At 42.5% G+C, this 19,635-nt stretch overlaps 1 protein-coding gene across 3 annotated transcripts in view; it reads right to left on the bottom strand.

The window, feature by feature from the left end:
• Positions 1-12,905: 12,905 nt before the first annotated feature.
• The window catches only part of LDB1 (LIM domain binding 1), a 73,664-nt gene continuing 66,934 nt past the window's right edge, over positions 12,906-19,635 (bottom strand). For 2 of the 3 annotated variants that reach the window (XM_054982417.1, XM_054982419.1), the window contains exons 7-11: positions 19,484-19,606; positions 18,739-18,822; positions 18,106-18,229; positions 16,065-16,213; positions 12,906-15,394 (exon numbers count right to left, since the gene is read on the bottom strand). In XM_054982417.1, coding sequence (XP_054838392.1) covers positions 15,164-15,394; positions 16,065-16,213; positions 18,106-18,229; positions 18,739-18,822; positions 19,484-19,606 — 711 coding nt within the window. In that variant the 3' untranslated portion in view covers positions 12,906-15,163. The remainder of the gene's footprint in view (positions 15,395-16,064; positions 16,214-18,105; positions 18,230-18,738; positions 18,823-19,483; positions 19,607-19,635) is intronic. The other variant, XM_054982418.1, reaches the window with a different exon arrangement.

The raw sequence follows: 19,635 nt of genomic DNA, 5'->3' as shown, positions 1-19,635 counted from the left end.
TAAATGTATGTCTATATACCCATATAGACCCATAATCTTCAGCACTACTAGTGCAGGGGATCAGGAATATGAAGACTGCAGAGGCTAGTAATATGTAGTTATAATTTATAGACCTTGACCTCAGTATTTTTCTGGTTTCTCTATTCTTGGCAGAAATTGAGAAATTTATGCTAAAATCTGCATCTACTTTCTGTACAGAATGTTTAGGACATTTCAATACAACAAGAGGTGTTAAATGGATAAAAAAATCCAATAGTCTTCCTAAATCTTTTCATTAAAATTTTCCCAGTTTTAAAAACTGAATTTTAAAACCAAAACCAAAGTCTGGTATTTGTTAGTATTGCATCTGAGATTTGATTTATAGAGAAGAGCCCATTGGCAATACAGGGGACGGCCTTGATTGTTCCCTTCCTCTCCGAAGTTTCCTCCACGTGTAACACAGCCAATGTTATTTATGGGATTGAGTGCACATGTCACAAATTATACATTGGGAGCACCATTTGGCCAGTGAAAGTGAGGGTCTTAGAACATCTCTCTAAGATCAGGACTGGACAAATGGAGGCACCCCTAGCTGGGCGTTTTCAACAACACCATAAGAATGAAAGGGAGGTGAGATTCTCTGTTTTAGAAGTTTGTAGGAAAGACGTTTCTATCACTACCTCACGTTTTCTTTTACAGCAGGAAACGTTTGGAATTTTTGAACTGGGCACCAGGGAACCTCAGGGTTTAAATCATGAATGAGACCTTTCGTGTTTTCTGTAACAATCTGTGTGTGTTTTTATAGGAATCTGTGCACTTTATACAGAATGTATGTGATTGGTCCCTTTAAGAAATTAATGAGCTGGTTTCAATGGGCATTATCCGTTGAACCGTATGAGAGATGACATCCATGCTGGTTACTATCTAATTGTAAGTTACTTTTAGGACAGTTTGTAATAGCTTTTATTGGGTATGATATAGACACAACAATGTTTTGGATATATTGTACACTTTTATTATCAGGTAGACTGCAACTGAAGGATTCCCTGAGGAAGCTCTGTGAAATGGGCCACCCGCTAGCAGCCTATTGGGGCCAGCTTTGATTTATCCAGCTTCTTTTGGACCTGGGGGTGAATACAAAACAAGAATTATCATTATAATTATTAACAGGACTTTCTCATATGAATTAATCACTCACCTGGTCCTTTGTCATAGCATTATCTGCTGTTGAAGGATTTTGTTATAGTGTATGGGTTACATTATACCTTTAAGGATTATACATTGTAAATAGGATTATATTTATTGTTATTGAATGCGGTATATCTTGGCTAAAATATTCTTCAAAGTGATTGATTTGTTTATTTACATATGACTTTTTGATACTGTTATTTATTGTACTCAGCACTTTGCACTTTTGCACTTTATATCTAAAAATAATTAAAAATATTTAAATATTTATTGTATATAACAGTGTGAATTATTGTACACCATTGGGGTAGTCCCTTTGTTTCTGATCACTGGTCAATAGGCCAGAGACAGTAACAGCCCTCACCCTGTATACTTAATATTATTTCCTATACTCCTGGATTGTTGATGCTGCTATATTGGATTGTTGATGCTGGATTGTTGATGCTGCTTCACTCCCCCACACTGAAGCAGATTTTCGTGCCAAAATCCAAGTTTGCTTGCTATAGCTAAGCAGCCCCAAGTAGTGTTTATAATTATGAAATTCTTTTTATCCCACTCTGATAAGCAATTATATTTTTGGCTTTTTAGCCCAGCCCAGAGACTTGATAGGGGAAAAGTACGAGCCCTCTTCTTTGTATGAAATGGCACTAGTGGCTGAATAACTCTCAAAAGAAACAGCAACTTTATTGAACAGGCAGGAATGGAATATGGGCAGTCAGGGGGTGAAGTTGCTGACATAAAATTTGTTGGTAGAATTCTTTAAAAGTAATAGGCAAAATAGTTTTCTGGCAGCTTAGTTCCGATATTTACAATCCTTAAAAGTGAGAGGTGTTTTCTTTAATACTTTGGTTAGAGTAAGAATGTTTCTACACAGATTTCCTCTTTTAACTCAGGTTTGATTCAACACTATTAATTCAACACTATTTCCCCTTTACAACAGACCCGGGCTCCTCCTTACAGCCAACCCCCACTTCTTGACACTGGGCAGGAATTATTTTTCTTCATCTAAGAAGACATACCCCTATTCATGCGGCTTGGATGGGAGTCTCCACTTACTACTCACTCACTCTGCCAAAAACACACACGGTTCTATCTTGGCTGTGTAAACAGATTTCAACTTGTGCTGGCTTTTATACGTTGGAATCCTTAACAAAAAGTCTTTCTTAAGACAAGGTTGTTACAGTTAGGGCAAACATTTTCCTTTTCCTCATTTCAGAAACCTCTCTGTTCCTCTGTGTCAGACTTTCTCTCTCACACTCCACTGAACTAAAAAACAACAACAACCTGTCAGCAACCAACTGCCATCCTGAGGGCTGGTTCTGACTGGCCAATCAGAAAGAGGAGGGAGCAGCCTACCAATCAAGCTCTCATTCCAGGCAGTTGTTAATTCTTTCCCTTACATCTCTCTGAGTGCTGCACTTAGGAAACCTTCTTTAAAATGAATTCCATCACAGCTGCTTTTGAGGAAGGCTTGGTCTCTGCTGTGCTGTCACCACTGAAACAACCCCAAACCCCACTGACATCAGTGAGAAAGGAGGGCAATTCCAGCAAAGTCCCCCTCCTGGGAGGAATGGGATTCTAACTGTCATCAAGTCAGCTGCATGCAGAAAGAACTAAGAGGAAGCCCTTGATTTATAATCCTGGATGTTATAGGCCTATTTGAAGACCAGCATAAATATTTGAAATAAATAAATGAGTAATGAAAGAACCATCTACTTTTATTTCTGAGATTACTATATCATGGCAATAGGGTTGTAGCCTGGGTCCCCAGTACAGTATACCTAGCCCCCTCCCCTCTGGCACTCTGCCTTAGGCTAATGGGAACCTTCCAGGATGTTGATAAAGGAGAGAGAAAGGGAGGTCAACATTCAGGCAAACAATCAGTAATACATGCTGGCATTTCATTTCCATGTCATCAGTCTGATATGTATGTGCAAGCTACTTAGCATTTTCTGGGTTTGGGTTGGTAATTGGATTAATGTTCACATAGACTAGCAAAGAGTCATATCTGGATGAAAACTTATAGTTGAGCGTGGAGATTCCTGCTTCATGAGACCCTTGAATTAGGTTCCTACAATTAAATAGTTTGTTAATATATTTCTCACTAGAGATGCTAAAATCTCTAGGTGTATTCATATCTAGTATTTTTTCCATGACAAAAAGGAAACATTTATGTTTGTTTAACTTTCATTACCTTAACACTTTAATGGTTTCCTACCTAAAACTATTCTCAACGCTTTGTCCTATTACTAAATATCACTACATAAAACTGCTAAAATAGGTAAGCTAATATTAGCATAAACTGAACTATGGCAGCTTACTTTAGAGATATCACTCTAGTGGCCAGTTTCTTTCACTAATCATAAAAAATGATATTGCTAGTGGTGGACCACATACTAGGAATGTGAAACCTCTGTGACAGGAAGAGTTTGTGGAGAAGAAGAGGTGAGCAAGAAAGAAAAGACACAACTGCATAGAGAGGCTAATTAGATAAACTAAGGAATGAACTGATGTTTTACTAAGTCAAAAATACCCCCCAATATTGGTTTACATCTCTGTAAATCCCAACCCCAGCCATGTGTTCATAGATTAGCTGACTGCAAATTCAGGGCAATTCCAGGGGCTCAGAGATTTAATTAAAGTGAAAATTATGTGGAATAAGGCTTTTTGAGAGTTAGTGTGGTGTAGTGGTCAGACTAGGATCTTAAAGTCCAAGGTTTGCATCTCCATTCTGCCATGGAAATTTGCTGAGTAATCTTGAGCCAGTCACATAATCTAGGGTTGCTAAGTCCCCCTTATGTTAATTAACTATTTATCAGTATGTAGTTTGAACTGTTATTTAATAATTTATTGGTAACCAACGTGGATTTCTGTTTCAAGAAAGATAATTTCTTCGTACCATACATTTTTCTTAGTACCATATACATTTTGATCTCATTTTATCTCATTTGATCACTGCTGCCTCTGCCTCTTCCTTGAGTAAAAGGCTTAGATAAGCTACCTAAACTTCTGTCCAACCCTTGACACGAATATTCTCAGGCATTTGATAATGTGGGCTATGGACCACAGAAGACTCTCCCTTAGTATATTCATTAACCTTTAAGGCAGTGATGATCTCCAACATGATGCCCATGGGCATTATAGTGCCCACCAAAGTGTTTCTTAGCATCTATTTGCTCCTCCCATAAAGTATCCCCCCCCCCGCAAGTAAATAACTAATCCTGGCTTTCCTCCAACTCATTAGAGCAGGGGGTGTTTCAAATGACCCCATGGTGAACCCTAGCTGTTCCCATCATAGGAAGAGGTTTAGCTTGGAACCTCCTAACATTCTGTAATTGGTCCCAGCTCCCATGGCATTCATATTGTGATTGGCTTCACCCTCCCTCAAAGGCACCCAACTCAGTGTTCTCGAAATTCCAACAGTGTCCACAGGCTCAGCAAGTTTAAGCGAGCCCTGCTTTGTTTTCACTATGAATAGAGATATCACATTGGAATTTTTCTAAAATGTCTCTAAGAAGTCTGAATGTACAGCTGCAGGAAGTAATATTGGCATTACAGTCTCTGAAGTGTGATTCTGTGTCAGGGTGTCAGGTTTTGAGACAGGAGAAAGAGGTAGGTTCCATATAAAAATGTGAGGTTAAAAATTCAAAACAAAATTGCATTTTGAAGCTGCAGTATCTGAGATAAAAGTTATCAACTATATTTTGAAGAGATGGTGAAGCACCAAAATAAATTCAGTGGGGCTATTCTGTTCTAACTGGGCTATCAAAAGTAAAGTAGCCACAGAACCTCTTCACATATTATACTATTGTATACAAAAATTAAACTTCTTCTGGAAAATACTTGTGCACGGTGAAGAGGCTAGTGAAAACCAGTGGTTTCCTCCCCCACCCACAGCTTTTGCTTCAGTATTTAAACTCGGGGTGGGGGGGACTGCTCACGTCTTTGCTTGGTCCATTAGGTTCTGTGAAAGGAACCAAGCCTACTCTGTTTCTGAAGCAAACACCCTCAGGAGTTTCTTTCTGGTTTATAAGGTAGATACTCCTCCATTCAGCAGAGCTTGGAGAATAAAGGGTTTCTGACAACTTACTAAGGGTGCTTTGGTGTTGACTGAAGCTGCCCCCTGGGAGTCTAAACTTCATCTTCCCTACAACATTCCTTAACAAACAGACTTATGCCAGAGGCTATTGTTATGATACCCCTCCCCCCCAGTCCCAACACTGGGATTGAGAGATTACTAGCTTCTTCACTTGCATGCAGGGGTTTTTTTTTGCCCTAGAACGATACAGGTGATTGAAACTGGCCTATTTTTACTAGAGAAAACAGATGAGAAAAGATCTTGTTTCTGACATGGCCCGAGTCTGTCCTTGCAAGAGTAGAGCACAAACAAGAATCCCCATAGTATCAATATTTAGGAAATATCGAGAGTTAGATTTGCTTCAACATTTGTCCAAAATGGTTTTTATTTTTCAGAGAACAAGAAATGACTTCTTGGATGTGTGGCACTATGGGGTGGGATGCGCATGTATGTGCGTCTGCACTTCTCCCTGCCTTTCAGACCCTTGCCCCGACATCCTGCTCACCTGATCTTCCAGGCAGCATATAACTGACCACACACCTCCACTTTGGTGAAGGAAGCAGTAAAGCACAGACAGAAGGGTGGCAAGCAGAAGCCTAAAGGAACAATAGGTACAGAAGGCAAGCACAGGAGGAAGAGGGGAGAGGGAACTAATTTTGCAGCAAAATCAGGCAGCATTGCAGTTGCTGGGGGAGTCTCAGAGTGAGAGCTGGTTCTTGTACACACAATCTGTGCCAGTGTATGGCTCACTGAGGTACAGTGGTAGCTGTTTGGTTCTGCCAGAATCTTTTGCTTTTCTCCTGGTGCATACAAATTATTTACATTTTCATAAACTGTTGGAGGATGAGGTGGGTGTCTGAGGTGGGGCCTAGATAAGCTGACTGATGGGGAAAGATTGGTGGAAATGGTTTGGATGGATCTTTTGCCAGAACTGGGTGGAAAATCACTTTGTGGAAGAGGGGACACCCATCAGACAAGAGAAGGCAAAAAATGGAAAGAAATTTAATAACTGGATCAACCAAATACTTGACTGCCATCCCTTAGTAGCTCAGGGGTTATATGTAGCTATTGTGTGTCACCTTTTAATTACACTTATGTTTCTTCTCCTGCTAGCTGGTTTTTTAAAAAGAAAACACAACTGTAGTATTCAAAAGCGGCGTATGTCAGATGAAAAAAATATTATATTTTAAAATGTTTTGGCTTTTAAGACTTTTACAAGAATGCACAGACGGAAATGTGGAACTCAGTGAAGACCAGGAGTTCTTATTATTGACAAAACAGGTGGAGGCAACAAGTATGACAAAAGTCTCTATGTTTGCCATGGGTATTTGAAGCCAGTGAACGTGAACATAAAGCAAACAAAAGTGGAGTCATGTGGCATCATAAAGACTGACACGCTTGTTGTAGAGTAACCTTTCATGGGCTAGAGGCCACTTCATCAGCAGCGTAAAGTACTTTTTAGTCAGTGTATATTTATCTTTGTGAGTACAAAGTGTGGGGAGGGAAGGGATAATGTGAACAGTGGGTTTAAAATACCACAAACTGCTATAGTTTGAGACATTTCTATGCGAAACTCAGTGGTTGCCTAGTTAAGCGATTCCATATCTGTAGTGTTTTAGAAAGCTATCAGCTTTGTTGAAGCCATGTGTAGTATTTTGCATTTAATGTATTTAATTTGGATATTATTTCTGCTGCTTCACGTAGGGGTCTTTTTAGAATATTCATTACTGTGACTCTAAATGTATGTCTCTGAGGAAAGAAGGTGGAGGGCTGGATGAGAGAATGGATTGATATGTTTGGCTGGTAGCAGTACCCTGGGGGGAAGAGTGAACTGCAGTTTGTAGTCAGTGCCAAAGGGAAGGTTTTCAGTCAGCCTTTTTGGAGAGAGGTTCATTTTGAGCAAAGCAGGCAAACTGTGTGGAAGTCTGAGAGCCTAATTCTATCTAAATGAGGCAAACTGTAGAGAACACCTAAAGCTCTGTGTGAATAGAAATTTTAAAAAGTGTTGGTTGTGACCAGTCTTCCTGAAGTATTAAGTTTAAGGTAATGTAAGGAGGAGCTGAATTGAAGTCCAAAAGCAAAGGTTTAAAAGGTTTTAAAAAGAAAACAAACTGGCAAATCATTACACATCTATTGGTCAATTTAAATGCAGCAGTTTCTCACTGGAGTCTGCCTTTGAAGTTCCTTTGTTGACAGAAGTCACCTTTTGCTGACTGAGAATCCATTTCATGCATTTTATGAAGTGGGCTCTGGCCCATGAAAGCTTATGCTTCAATACATCTATGGGTCTTCAGTATTCAGCCGCACACAATGCAACACTACAAGTGTCTGCCGGTTGTATGTCATCCCTGCCAGGGAGTCTTGCGGGGAAAGAGGGAATATGGGATCCAAGTTTGTAATACAAATGGTATAGCAGTTAGGTCCCTTGCTCAGACTGTGCTAAGAAATCCATTATTGTGCTCCCTATAGCAAAAATTGTGCAGTACCTTTTATTAAGATCAACAAAACAGAGTGCAGTTTTGCATCCTCTAGAATTCTTCATAAAGCTGGATGTTCAGCACAAAAAACCCTGAAAAGATTGAGGAAGAGGAAAGAGAGAAAAGCTTTCTAGGGAACAGGTTCTTAACCAGTGGTACATATACTACCAGTGAGATGCAAAAATACTCTAGGAGGGACAGAGGGCTTTTGTAACAATTACTATGAATTTTCTCTCCTTTAGTCCCATCCACTTGCAAGGGTGCTACATCATTTCTCGCTGACCTGCTACCACAGACTATCCATTTGTGACCTTTAGCATGCTAGGGGGAACCTTGCACATTCTGTTGTTTCTCCTAATCCCTTCTTTCCCATACAGGTGTCTTTGATGGACCGCTTCCTGGTGACCCTTACAGGGAGTGTCTATTGTGTTTCCTCAATTTTTTTGTTCTTAAAACTTACCATAAATTATAAATGTGATAACAAGATGCCTGTACACACACAAATGTCCTTCTTGGGAAAAGTGGTATTTCTGTTAGTATCATGGTGGGATCTATGTTGTTTGACAGAGTGATTGATAGTACATAAGGTATTGAAAGCCTGAGAACCACTGGTCTAGGACATAATGGCAAAGACTCAAGTCTGCACTTCAAATGGAATGCAGGGTATGATGCAGGCCAAATTGAACTAGCTGGAGATTGGCGTAAAACGTATTTCCAGGTTGCATCAGTGACTGCTTTCTAGGACCTTTGTGCCTCATTCAGTACTGGTGCGACATTTGGCTAACTGCTGCCTTTTATAATCACCAAGTGAGAATTCCACATTTTGTTTCAAAGTTTGTCATTGATGCAACTTGAAACTTCTTCAAAGTTTGTTAATGTGTCTTGCATACATTAGTTTTGCTTTCTCTTAGTTCTTCTTGTGTGTATACAAACCACTTCTGTGTTTACTTCAAAACCTACCACTAGTGTTTGGTATGGTTGGGAAGCAGCTGAAATCAAGGGGGCCTTCTACCAGAGACAATGGGAACACTGCTGAGTACTGCCATCTTTGTTCATCTATGTACAGTTGTAAATTCACACAACGATACAAGACCACACAGCAGAGTCCCATTGTTGCCCCAGCCTAGGGAGCAGCAGATGTGGTAAAATGGTGGCAGCTTTTAAAAATTTGCTCACTCCTTGTTTTCAGGTGGCCAATACTGCCCATACTTAAGCCAAATCCCCACACATATACAGTCACCACTAGCACTGGATTTGGGGAGAAAGGAGAGCTGGGAAAGTGTCAGCTTTAGGTAAATTCACCAGCTCAGCTAGAACAGGTCTTACACCATTCATCAAGATAAATGTTCATGTGCATCGGGGGGGGCAGATACATGGCTAGAGTGAGGTCCTGCTGCAGGTTTTATCTAGGATCTACAACACCTTGAAGCTAATGCTGTATGCTTTTTAATCACCAGCATCATCATTGAAATAACATCTTTGAAGTGTTCAAGAGCGCTTCACATAAATTATCTCAGTAATCCAACCAACCTTGTAAGGATGTAGGATGATGTCTATTTTGCAGAGAATCCAAAATATTGCTTTTCTTTGTCCCTTATGCTTGCAGTTTTCAAATGATAATTCATCTACAGTGTGGTGTGCTTGCTTTCATTATGGGTGTGGTGAGCAGGAACACCACTGTAGAGATTAGTTGCTGAACATAAGCAGGAAGTAAGACATTTGTGGGCAGTAGCAGCTGGAGGAGGGTAGCTTTCCTGACTTGAGGTTTGTTCTGCTGGCAGGGCCATTTCCTCCTTTAGAGCCCAGGGTGGCCTGTATTGCCACCTATTTATTCTGCACACCTAGTTCCCTTTCACATACAGCCAAACACATTTAAAGTTCAAAGAAATTGCTTTGTTTCAAGGTCAGTTCAGAATGATTGAGCAATAGCTCTGAGTTATCACTACCGTAATTCAACCCCATTTCTGGATGTGGCTTGTGCTTCTGCCTGGGCTGAAAATAGCGTTGTCTATTCTGAAGTCTGAGGAAACTAACTTACACCCTAGGCAAATGGCATAGCACAACCAAACCCAAAAACACAATGTGCCACAGGCAGTCATGTTTTCAGAACAGTAGCTGCATCTGATAAGTCATTTACCCGCTGGATATTCAGAACACTTCCCTGGGAGAAGACCCATTGAATAAAATGGGACATACTTCTGAGGGGCCCTGCTTAAAATTGTCCCCCCTCAAGGTGTACCTGATCTAAGAAACCATTCTGTTCACCAGGATGTTTTATGACCATTTCTGAAGTTACACAATATATTTTAAGGGATGCTGATGAATTACTATAAGGTACACAAAGCACACTGAGAAATTGGAACAAGATATATAAATGCTAAAGATGAAAAGTCTCCTCTTGTAGACATGTTAATAGCTTTCCAAATGGGAACTGAATTCATCACCATCACCCCCTTCCCCATGTAATTGTTTTTTGGATTGGGGATACTTTAATAGAGAAAAAAATTCACAATGTATTTAGCTGTATTTAATAGCATATGAAAGAGTTCTACAAACACGGTCAAGTATGTGGTCCACTAGATCATGCAAGAAGGAGGTAACAGGACTGCAACCTTAGTACCAGCAGTCTTCAGTCCCTTTTAATACCATGGTAGGATTCTTGGTTTATCCATTGGACAATTATAAGCAGCCCATGAGCCTCTGACATGACAGCTGTAGGATAACGTTCCAATTTTGCGTGAAAACAAATGTACAATGAAAAGATGGAACGTTGAAAGCCATTTGATTATCTCTGATTCTAATTCCTGCAAGCTTGTGATAGGCTTATTGCCCTGCCCATCATTAGAATGAGACTTTACAGCCCCCCATTGAGGAGTTCTGCCTTTCTAAGTGCCTTAGTGCATACTCTTCTCTGTAGCATTGGCGTATGCCTGATTATACCCCAGGGCAAGGTGCCCTGAAAGTGGTCTCACTGTGCAAATCCATGTCAGCCTAAACACATCCATTCCTCTACTAGCAATCGTTCTGCAACCACCTATCAGAAGACAAGTGATAATCTCTTAGGGGGAAGGAATCAACTGCTAGTAGCTACTAAGCAGCTACTGAGCAAAAGATAGGACTTTTGTCCAGCTTCCTTGATATGCATTATGGCTATGGATGAAAATATAATAAACCAAAATTTTAAAATTTCTGCAGTGAAGTAGAACTGCAGTCCCTCTTATCCTGTCAACTCATAATATTCATGGCATATACAACCACTAATTCTCTTAGTATCTTTCTGTAATAACAGCAAAACAGTCCCACTGGAGCAAGGCTCATTTTGGTCTTTAAGATGCTACCAGACTCAACATTTGCAGACTAACCCGTCAGCAACATGAAACTGTCTTATGGATTTGTTACTATGGATTTATTTGAAGAACAGGTAATGTCACAATTGTTGATAGTAGTTACTAAGCTTCAGCTTCCAATGCCAATAACCATTTCTAGCTGTATCTCCACCATTCCAATCACTCTACCACATCCAGCATCTTCTTTCTGCATTCTGGTTCATTAAAAACAACAGATCACAAAGCAGGTAAAGTCAGTAGCTGAAGATATGAAGCTGAATACTTTTAAATCTGCAGTGTATATGGGACTTCCTGTAGATTGAGAAGGGAAATCTGAAAACAAAGAGCTCCGACTTTTGGCCCAAGACATCCCCGCCCAACACACACATACAAAAGAAAAAAGGCTCAAGTGGTCTTAAACCCCTCCCCCCCACACACACACTTGACTCTCATCCCTGTGAGCTTCTAGTAAGTCATCGCAGCTAAACAAGGTAAGAGTGCCTCAGCAACTTTTTGGCTGCTCCCAGCAAGGAGGAACTGAGCTTGCTACCACAAGCAAGAAATCCAGAATTTCTCCTGCTCCGCTGCTGTCAGACTTGCCTATGTCAGTGGGCTAAGGCATTTGGCAAGCCAATCATTGCTTCTTCCTCTCTCCCTCTGCTTAAAACACACGCATGCATGCGCACGCGCACGCACCTTGGCCTCACCTGCTACAGGGCAGACCTGCTGGTGCAGTCAGACTCTTCCCAGTTCTAGGTTGGTGTTTCCTGGCACTAGGTCAAGAGCAAAGGTTGCAAGAGGCCAGGAAATTGGTTAATGCCAAAATAAAAGCACATTTTTCTCCCCCAACAGTCTGTCCTCTGACTGAAGGACAAAGAATGACCCCGATGGCAAAACAGCTGGGGATTTCTTTGGATGGCTGTCAAAGATTAAAGCAACAGAAGGCTGGGTTGGACTGCTGTACTGGGCCAGCCCTGCCAAAATGAAGTTTGTGCCTGGGATGCCCACTGATTTTGGGTAAGTCCCAAAAAATGGTAATTGGTCTGGTTTGTGCAAATCAGTGAAGTGTAAATCAGTGAAATGTAGAGAGGCTTGCAAAGGTTTTCACACACACGCGTCTCAAACTTGTGTCTGACCATGTTCAAAACACATACAGGAAAATGGAAGTGGTCCACGAGGAGGGGGAGGGTTGACTCCCCCTCCTCGTGGGGGTTGACTAGTGAGGCAAAGACAGCTCTGGCCATGGGTATTGTATTTGGGACTGCACAGGGCAATAGAAATAAACTTCTGCTGTGTCTTTGTTTCCCTTTTGGCAGAAGAACGCAACTTGGTTTCCCAAAACCATCTCTTTTGGCATATGCACACACAAGAATAGTAGTCTTCTATGCACTGTACCTTCTCTGTGATTTTTACATATGATCATTATTTCCATGTTGCTTCATATGTAGAGTCCAGAATACATTGTACCAGCAAATTCCAGTTCTACAGAAACTGAAAGGGCGAGGGGAAGGAAGAGGTGAAGATTGAAAGATGCTAGTATGAGAGAGCAACAATTAGCCCTCAAAGACATAATGGCTTGGATCCTAAGTAGCACAAGTAGTCATGCTAGAGGAAGGAGACTTTCCCGCCTCCCCTCTCTCACTGTAGCTCATCTGTGTCACCTGAAACTGGATTCCTGTGGGTCAGGGGACCCAAAGAAACAGTATAGAGAGAAAACTGGGAGACAAACAGGATTGGCAAAAATCTCCCTCCCTTCCTCTACTGACAGGAAAGTCCCTGTGTTGGAGAAACAGTTGCTGCACTGAAAGAAGAGCACCTCAGGACCCAACTGAAAAATAACTCTGGCAGGAGAGCACCAAACCGAAAAGTTGTTTTATTGGTACCATACATGACCATAAATGGCACAAACTATGCAAAAAAAAAAAAAGGCTTTACAGTGCCCCAGGGTGGGGGGTGGGGGGTAGGCGGGAAGAGCAAAGGCAGGGAGAAGGGATGGAGTACACGCCACCAATTCATGCCGAGCCACAGCAATGGGGGACGTGACACTCTTTATCTTTAAGTACAAAAAGGATACAGAAAACATCCTGTAAATTATAGAACTATGTACTGCCCGCTCCCTGGGATGGAGCATCCAGGCCCAGTAACATAAAAGAGTCCAGCCCCCCATGAACGTATTTCATGTTGACCCACCTGGGCTCTTCCAGGGGAGAGAAGAATTTTTGGGATTCCAGGGCATGATTCAGAGGGAAAGTATGCCCCAGTGATGAACAGACCACTCTGAAGTAATGAGCCAACAGCAGCTCTAGGGCAAAAGGATGGCAGTAATTCTGCTAAGGAGAACTCCCTTGCAGCAAGGGATCAGCTCGGAGAAACAGCCTCAATAAGGCAAAGGGGTGCCTGTCATGACAGTCCAGACTGTGTCCCCTAAACGCCACCAAACTCACAACCAGCCTGTGTCATGAGGTGACCAAAATACCTCACACTATTCTGTATGTCATTGTCAAAATGGGAAAAGTGCCCCAGATATGACTTTTTTTGTGGCCTCTGTGACACAAGGGAATCCTCTCTTCAGGACACACAGAACAAAACTGGGAGCAGGAAATGCAGGTGAAAGAGCATAAATGAAATTCAAACACTGGAGAGCACTGGCATGGGGACCAGGCCCTGCCACTCCTCATCAATCCAGATGCAAACTGGTTTCCTAGAACAGGGCAGAAGCCAGCATCATTCTATAATGGAGGAAATGAGCACTCCCCTGTTAAGAAACACATTCCATTCCCACGCTAAACTTCCTAAGGGACTCTGTTGTTGGCCCTGGTCCTCAATTTGTCCCACTGCTGTGAAACTGGTGACAGTATCTTCTGAACTCTCCTGCCTCCCATGAAGGATGCCCATCCAAACAAACTCCCCCAACCACTGAAGGGGGTGGCTGCATTAGTGAGAACACAGTGAAAAACAGTATCATACACACGGCCTACAGCGCGGAAATATACAAGCACAAGGTACACAAACCCGAAAGGGAGGGGTGGTAGAGAAGGTGGGAGCAGGGACAGCAGCACACACGAGTTACACAGAGGGGGCAAGTGGGGCAGCCATGCTGTCCTCAAAGGGTTATAAAGGAAGTCTGCAAAGTCTCTCCTTGGTTTGAAGCTCTCAGAACTGTATATAAAAACCAAGACTCCCAGATCGGTAGGCAAGCCTGTACAAAAATCAGGATTGGGGGAAACAGGGAGGGAGGGCAGATTTTTTTTTAACTTACAATTTTAATAACTTTTTTTTAAAAAAAAAAACAAGTGTGTGTGTGTGGGGAGGTCAAGATTGAAGTTTTCTGTAGGAGCAGACTGGGCAGCAGGCTGGTCCTATACTCAAAGATCAGACTGGAAGGGACATATGCCCATCCCATGTCAGTGCAGGGTAGTTTACTAACCACATGTCACAAGGTCTTAAACTCCCAACTCCATCTGCTCCCACATTGTTTTTCTGGGTTCTTCAGGCAGAACAAGAATATTTGCCCTGCCATACCTACAGCTGCCAGCAGGGAGTGCTTAAAGACCTATCCCACAAAATCTTAGCTGCCCCCCTTTGCGAGTCATAGAGTTGTCTACACGCTGCTGGCAGAGAGCCCCCTTGAGGTTGAATATGGAATATGTGCTCTGGTGGACATTCTATCAAATCAGTTTAAGCACTTGGCCCATCTCTTGCCAAATCAGGCAAGATAATCAGGTGCAGACGAGCTGCATATGTCATGAATATGGAACACCATCTCACTTGAGTGTAGCTTGTGGTGTCCAAGGCTCTGGATACGTGTGGGGAGGGGAGGGGGAAGAGAAGGGATTAAAATTCTGCTGGAGCATAAATGAGATCAAAGCTCCATTAGGTCTCAGTGCCCCAAGTCTGCCATAAGGAGCTCAGCAAAGAGTGCAGACAGCGGGGAGTGGTGGTCAGGCCGACTGGAAGCAGGTAGGTGGGCAGACTGCAGTGCCCATCAGCCCTGCTACCTTGCCAGCCAGCTAGCCACTCTTCTTCACAAATGTCCAGGTAGAACGGTTTTGACTCAGTCCGTGGGGGCACCAGCCAAGTCATGTCAAGGCCAGGCTGGGCAGTGGGTGGGGGCTTTACTGTGATGCTTGCGACGTAGGATTTTCAGACTTGCTCTCCTGACTGGAGGGAGGCTTGCTGTTCCAGGGGCTGTTGGCGCCCAGCGCGGGAGAGTTGTTGAAGCTGTCCTCATCATCAATACCATTGGCAGCGTCGAACTGTGTGTTCTCCAGCCGTGTGATAAGGCGCTCATCCTCGTCGCCGAATTCCCCGCCCATCAAGGTTGGCTCACCCACCACCATCACATCCTGAGGAGGGAAGAAGTTCCCGAAACATAATCGAGGTGGAGACTGCCTTGACCCACAGCACAACTCTCAAAGGAGCCTGCACCCACAAACAAGGTTTGGAAGGTGGAAGGCTCTCCTTCCCCATTTCACTTACTGTATCCTCTTCTACGTTCCACTTGCTACCCAACTTGCCTTATTCCTTATTTGCAACACAGCTGTTCAGTCTGTCTTCACTCTGGATTTGACTTCCTACAGCTACTTGTCATGTCCAAGGCTACACTAGAAATTAGATAGACATGGCCTTCTACCAATTTCAACTCAAGGAAGGGCAAGTCTAATGCTTCAGAACTTACTGTCACCTCAGGGATCACCCAGTAATGCCTGAAAATAGGGCTAAATATAGGTGGCATAGGGGTGAAGCAGACTCCTGTACATCTAGAACACAGAAGCTAGAGAACTATCTTCCCAGTCACTGAGGCTGTGGCTCCAGAACCAAGCAGCACCAACAGAAAATAGATGCAGCCACCAATGCGTCTGGAAAATGGCTGCTGGCCTAAACCATGCTCTCTAGCCTCTGGCTTATGCTATATAGGAAGTATTTCTTAGGGTCCTCCAGCTGCAGGGAACAGGGCCCCATGCAGAAGGTTTTCTCAGGCAAAGATGAAGAGAGAATAAAAAAGGGGATGCTTACAGGTACCTGACTGGAGAGGGCGAAGGTACTAGCTGGGCTCTTCTTCTTGCTGTTGCTGTTATTTGTGTTGCCGCCACCAGAACTCATGGTGCTGCCCCCTGACATCTTCCTTTTCCGGCGTTTGCTGGGCTGCTGACGTGCAGGCTCAGCTGCGAAGTTGTTAGCAAAGGGAATGTTGGTGAGACAGCTAGACCCCCAGCAGAAGAATTTTTTTTCTGTAATTGTCCCAATGTATACCTATTTGAACTCAAAGACCCCAGACACTGCATCTGTGAGCCTTCACTGGTACACTCGCTGACAACCAATCCCAGCTTCCACAACTCCAAGCTCTTGCTCACCAAGGAGTCGAACCACTTAAAAAATTGGTTTCAGTTCCAGTTCAGCAATATTTAATTTAACTCTCTGGTACAGTCCCAGCTCAGACACTAACTTTAAAAAGTGGCTCAGTAACTAGTTCAGATGCTTTCAGTTAGTTTAGATGTATTTTATGAAATTACCACACTGCTTACATTTCTGGAAAATGGGCAGGAAATGGAGCTCAAGTTGAAATGGAGGAGATCATGTCTAGCAGTTTTAACTTTATTTTATAAATTGTTTTGTTACCTCCCTAGGTAGCTGGGTTATCTCAGTGGTAAAGAATCTGCCTGACATGCCAAAGGTCCCAGATGTTCAATCCCTGGCATCTCTGGTTAAAACATCTGGTAATAGATGATGTGAAAGACCTCTACCTATAACCATGAAGAGCTGCTACCAGTCTGAATAGACAATACTGACCTTGATGGACCAATGGTCTGATCACTATAAGACAGCTTCATGTGTCCACTAGAAAAGGAGAGTTTCCTCCCAGGATAGAATAATTCTATATTCCTTTATTATTATTGCAAATTTTGTTCACAATTTGCTAGTTCATAAACTAGTTATATTAAAGCTATATGCAATATCAACATAAAATCACAGTGCCTGTTCATCTCTAGGCCTTAGTTTTTTTATTAACATCACTTCACTTATGCTGCATAAAAAACTAGCTTCTGCACAATGATCCTGTAAACCTAACAGAAAAAAAAACGTAAAAAGCAATATCCATTTTAGGAGGAAAGTCTCCTCCTAGATATTGCCAGAGGTGTAAACTAAGATTTAGGTGTAAACTAAGCCACTCAGGCAAGCCTTCAGCAAAATAACTGATTATTTAATCAGTTTAAAACAGCTAACTACCATCTTACTTTTCAAATTAAGCCCTCTTTCCGCCTCTTTTCATAGCTTTCCCTCCTTTTTAAGTACCACACCCCCTGCTCCTAACTCCTTATGGCTATTATCTTTTCTTTCAAGAAGCCTCACTAACTTAGCAAAACAAAAAGGAACAGTAAAAAAGAAAGGAACTTATATTGTTTAGAATTTAGCAAGGAAGACAAAGGAAGGAAACAGAAGAAGCATCTAGCTTCAATTCAAGAATCCTCCACAATGAGACAACAACGTGTGGGTGTGGGTGACCCTGAATCAATTTGAGCATCAGGAGGATTCAGTCACAGGCCCTACTTGCTTACCTCTCTTGCTGCTCTTTCTCCTTTTTTCAGATAGCTCACTGGGAAATCTACTTTCTCCAAATATAGCTGATACAAAGAGGAACCCATACCACCCTTCTAAAGAGTCTCCCAAGGACCTGATTATTGACCCATTCATTTTGAACTGGTTACTCCTTTCTGCATTTAAAGGTTGTTTCCAGTTAAGATTCAAAATTACAGAGATTTTAGGTTTGGGTTAAATTTCAGTCCACTGGGGGCGGGGGAAATCTTTTTGAACTGGTTTTTGGGTTTCAGGTTCCGGGTTGGTTCTACTAGTTTTATTTTCCCAAGGGCCAGACTAAGAGACAGGAATTCCATTCCCCCAAGCGCCTATGAAGTTAGCAAACTCTGCTAGCTGTCACAACCTGGCTCAAGGAAACTTTCCCTAGTACCCTTTGGTGGTCTTGATAGGAAAGGCTTGATCACCCAACCTCACAGAACTCTCTGTCTTAACATCCAGCCCCTCCCTGCAAGATTCTCACCAGGTGGTGCCACCATACGCTGCCACTTCTGGAAGAGACATGTCTTGAGGCAGTCCCGGGGGCTGAGGCTGTAGGTCTTGTGCCGTGACATCAACTCTTGCATTGGTTCTAGGATTACACAAAGCTGGCAGGAGGGAAGCGAGAGGAACACAGTTTGGTATGGTCCTTAGCCCTGAAATCTAAGAGGCTAACAACCTCCTAGAGGCAGAATTTGCACCAGTGGGCCATGGGGTGAGAGGAAAATACACAGAGAGATGCCCTGGCAATCTATGCCAAGTGCTCCTGCCTACTATGGTGCTCTCTTTTCATGCCTACCTTCAGTCATTCCCTTTATTAGTTGGACAGAAAGGATGGCATGAATTTCTAGCCATGAGCTGCAAGACTACACATACAATTCTCAGGCCATGATTTATAATGGGCCCAGCCTGGTATTAAGACATTCTGCTTTAATATATGCAAAATAAAATTCTAAAAACAATTTAAACCCATCATAAAACAGAGGGAAACACCGTATTATTATTATTCCTAAATATGATCTTTAAAAAGGTGGGTTTCAATTTTTTTCCTTGAAGACTGAAAAAGGAGCAGGGATCCAGGTGCTTTGTTTCACAGACACTGTAGAAAAGCACTTACTCGGAGGTAGTTAAGTGTGGAGTTTGAAAGTCCACATCGGGTAATGTTCTTGGACAACTGGTCCAGCATCTGGGGGTCTTGCGCCTTGTTGAGGTGGGAGGAGAGAAAGAAGGAAGGAGTCAAACAAGAGGCCTCATCAAATACTTTATATTTCAAACCTCTGGAACCTTCACCATCTAAAAATGTTCCAGTAAGAGGGTAAACAGGTTGCTTGTCTGTAGGATCCGTGCAAAAGCAGAAATGGGTTCTGTGGCTACACAGAGCTAACTCTGGGAACTTTCTAGAATTGTAGTCCCCTAAATGTTGCATTGACCTCTTCCCAACGAGTTTCTCCCCCCCCCCCCCAATTGTGCCTTTCTGCTGAATTCCTTGTCAGTGTGGTAAGTATCCACACTAGGGGTAGGAATGCAAACTGGAGCCCTAGAATGTCCTGCAGTTGGCCGTGGAGGTGCCAAACATGTACATGGGATTTCAAATACCACAAAACTGAACTGAAATTTCCAACACTTCTTTGCAAAATGCAGTTTTGATGTAAATTTTTTTAAAAACCTCAAGCATGATATATCAAACCAAGGTTTACAATTCTGCATTTGCTTCTGTCTTTCTGTGACAGGTGCTGGCCCAAAGATCTTGGTCACCAGAAGTATCTATGTAAAGAAACCGAGCAAGAAGTTTCACAGACTCCAGAGAGAACCTGACAAAATAGCTTAAAGCAAATCAAGCCAGTAAAAAGTATTGGACTCACATGCATGGCAAGGATGCTGCGGGGAATGAGCTCCCGGTGCTGCCGGATGCTGAAGTGCCACGTCTTTATCCTCATCATGTCATCAAACATGAACTCCAGGTAGAGGCGACCCTCCACACACACCTAGGCAAGAGAAAAGCAAATAAACAGCC

The sequence above is a fragment of the Eublepharis macularius genome, chromosome 6 (genome assembly GCF_028583425.1).
Source record: "Eublepharis macularius isolate TG4126 chromosome 6, MPM_Emac_v1.0, whole genome shotgun sequence".
In the NCBI taxonomy this organism is placed as follows: Eukaryota; Metazoa; Chordata; class Lepidosauria; order Squamata; family Eublepharidae; genus Eublepharis; species Eublepharis macularius.
Note: the sequence above shows the minus strand (reverse complement) of the source record. Positions and strands in the feature narration are given on the sequence as shown.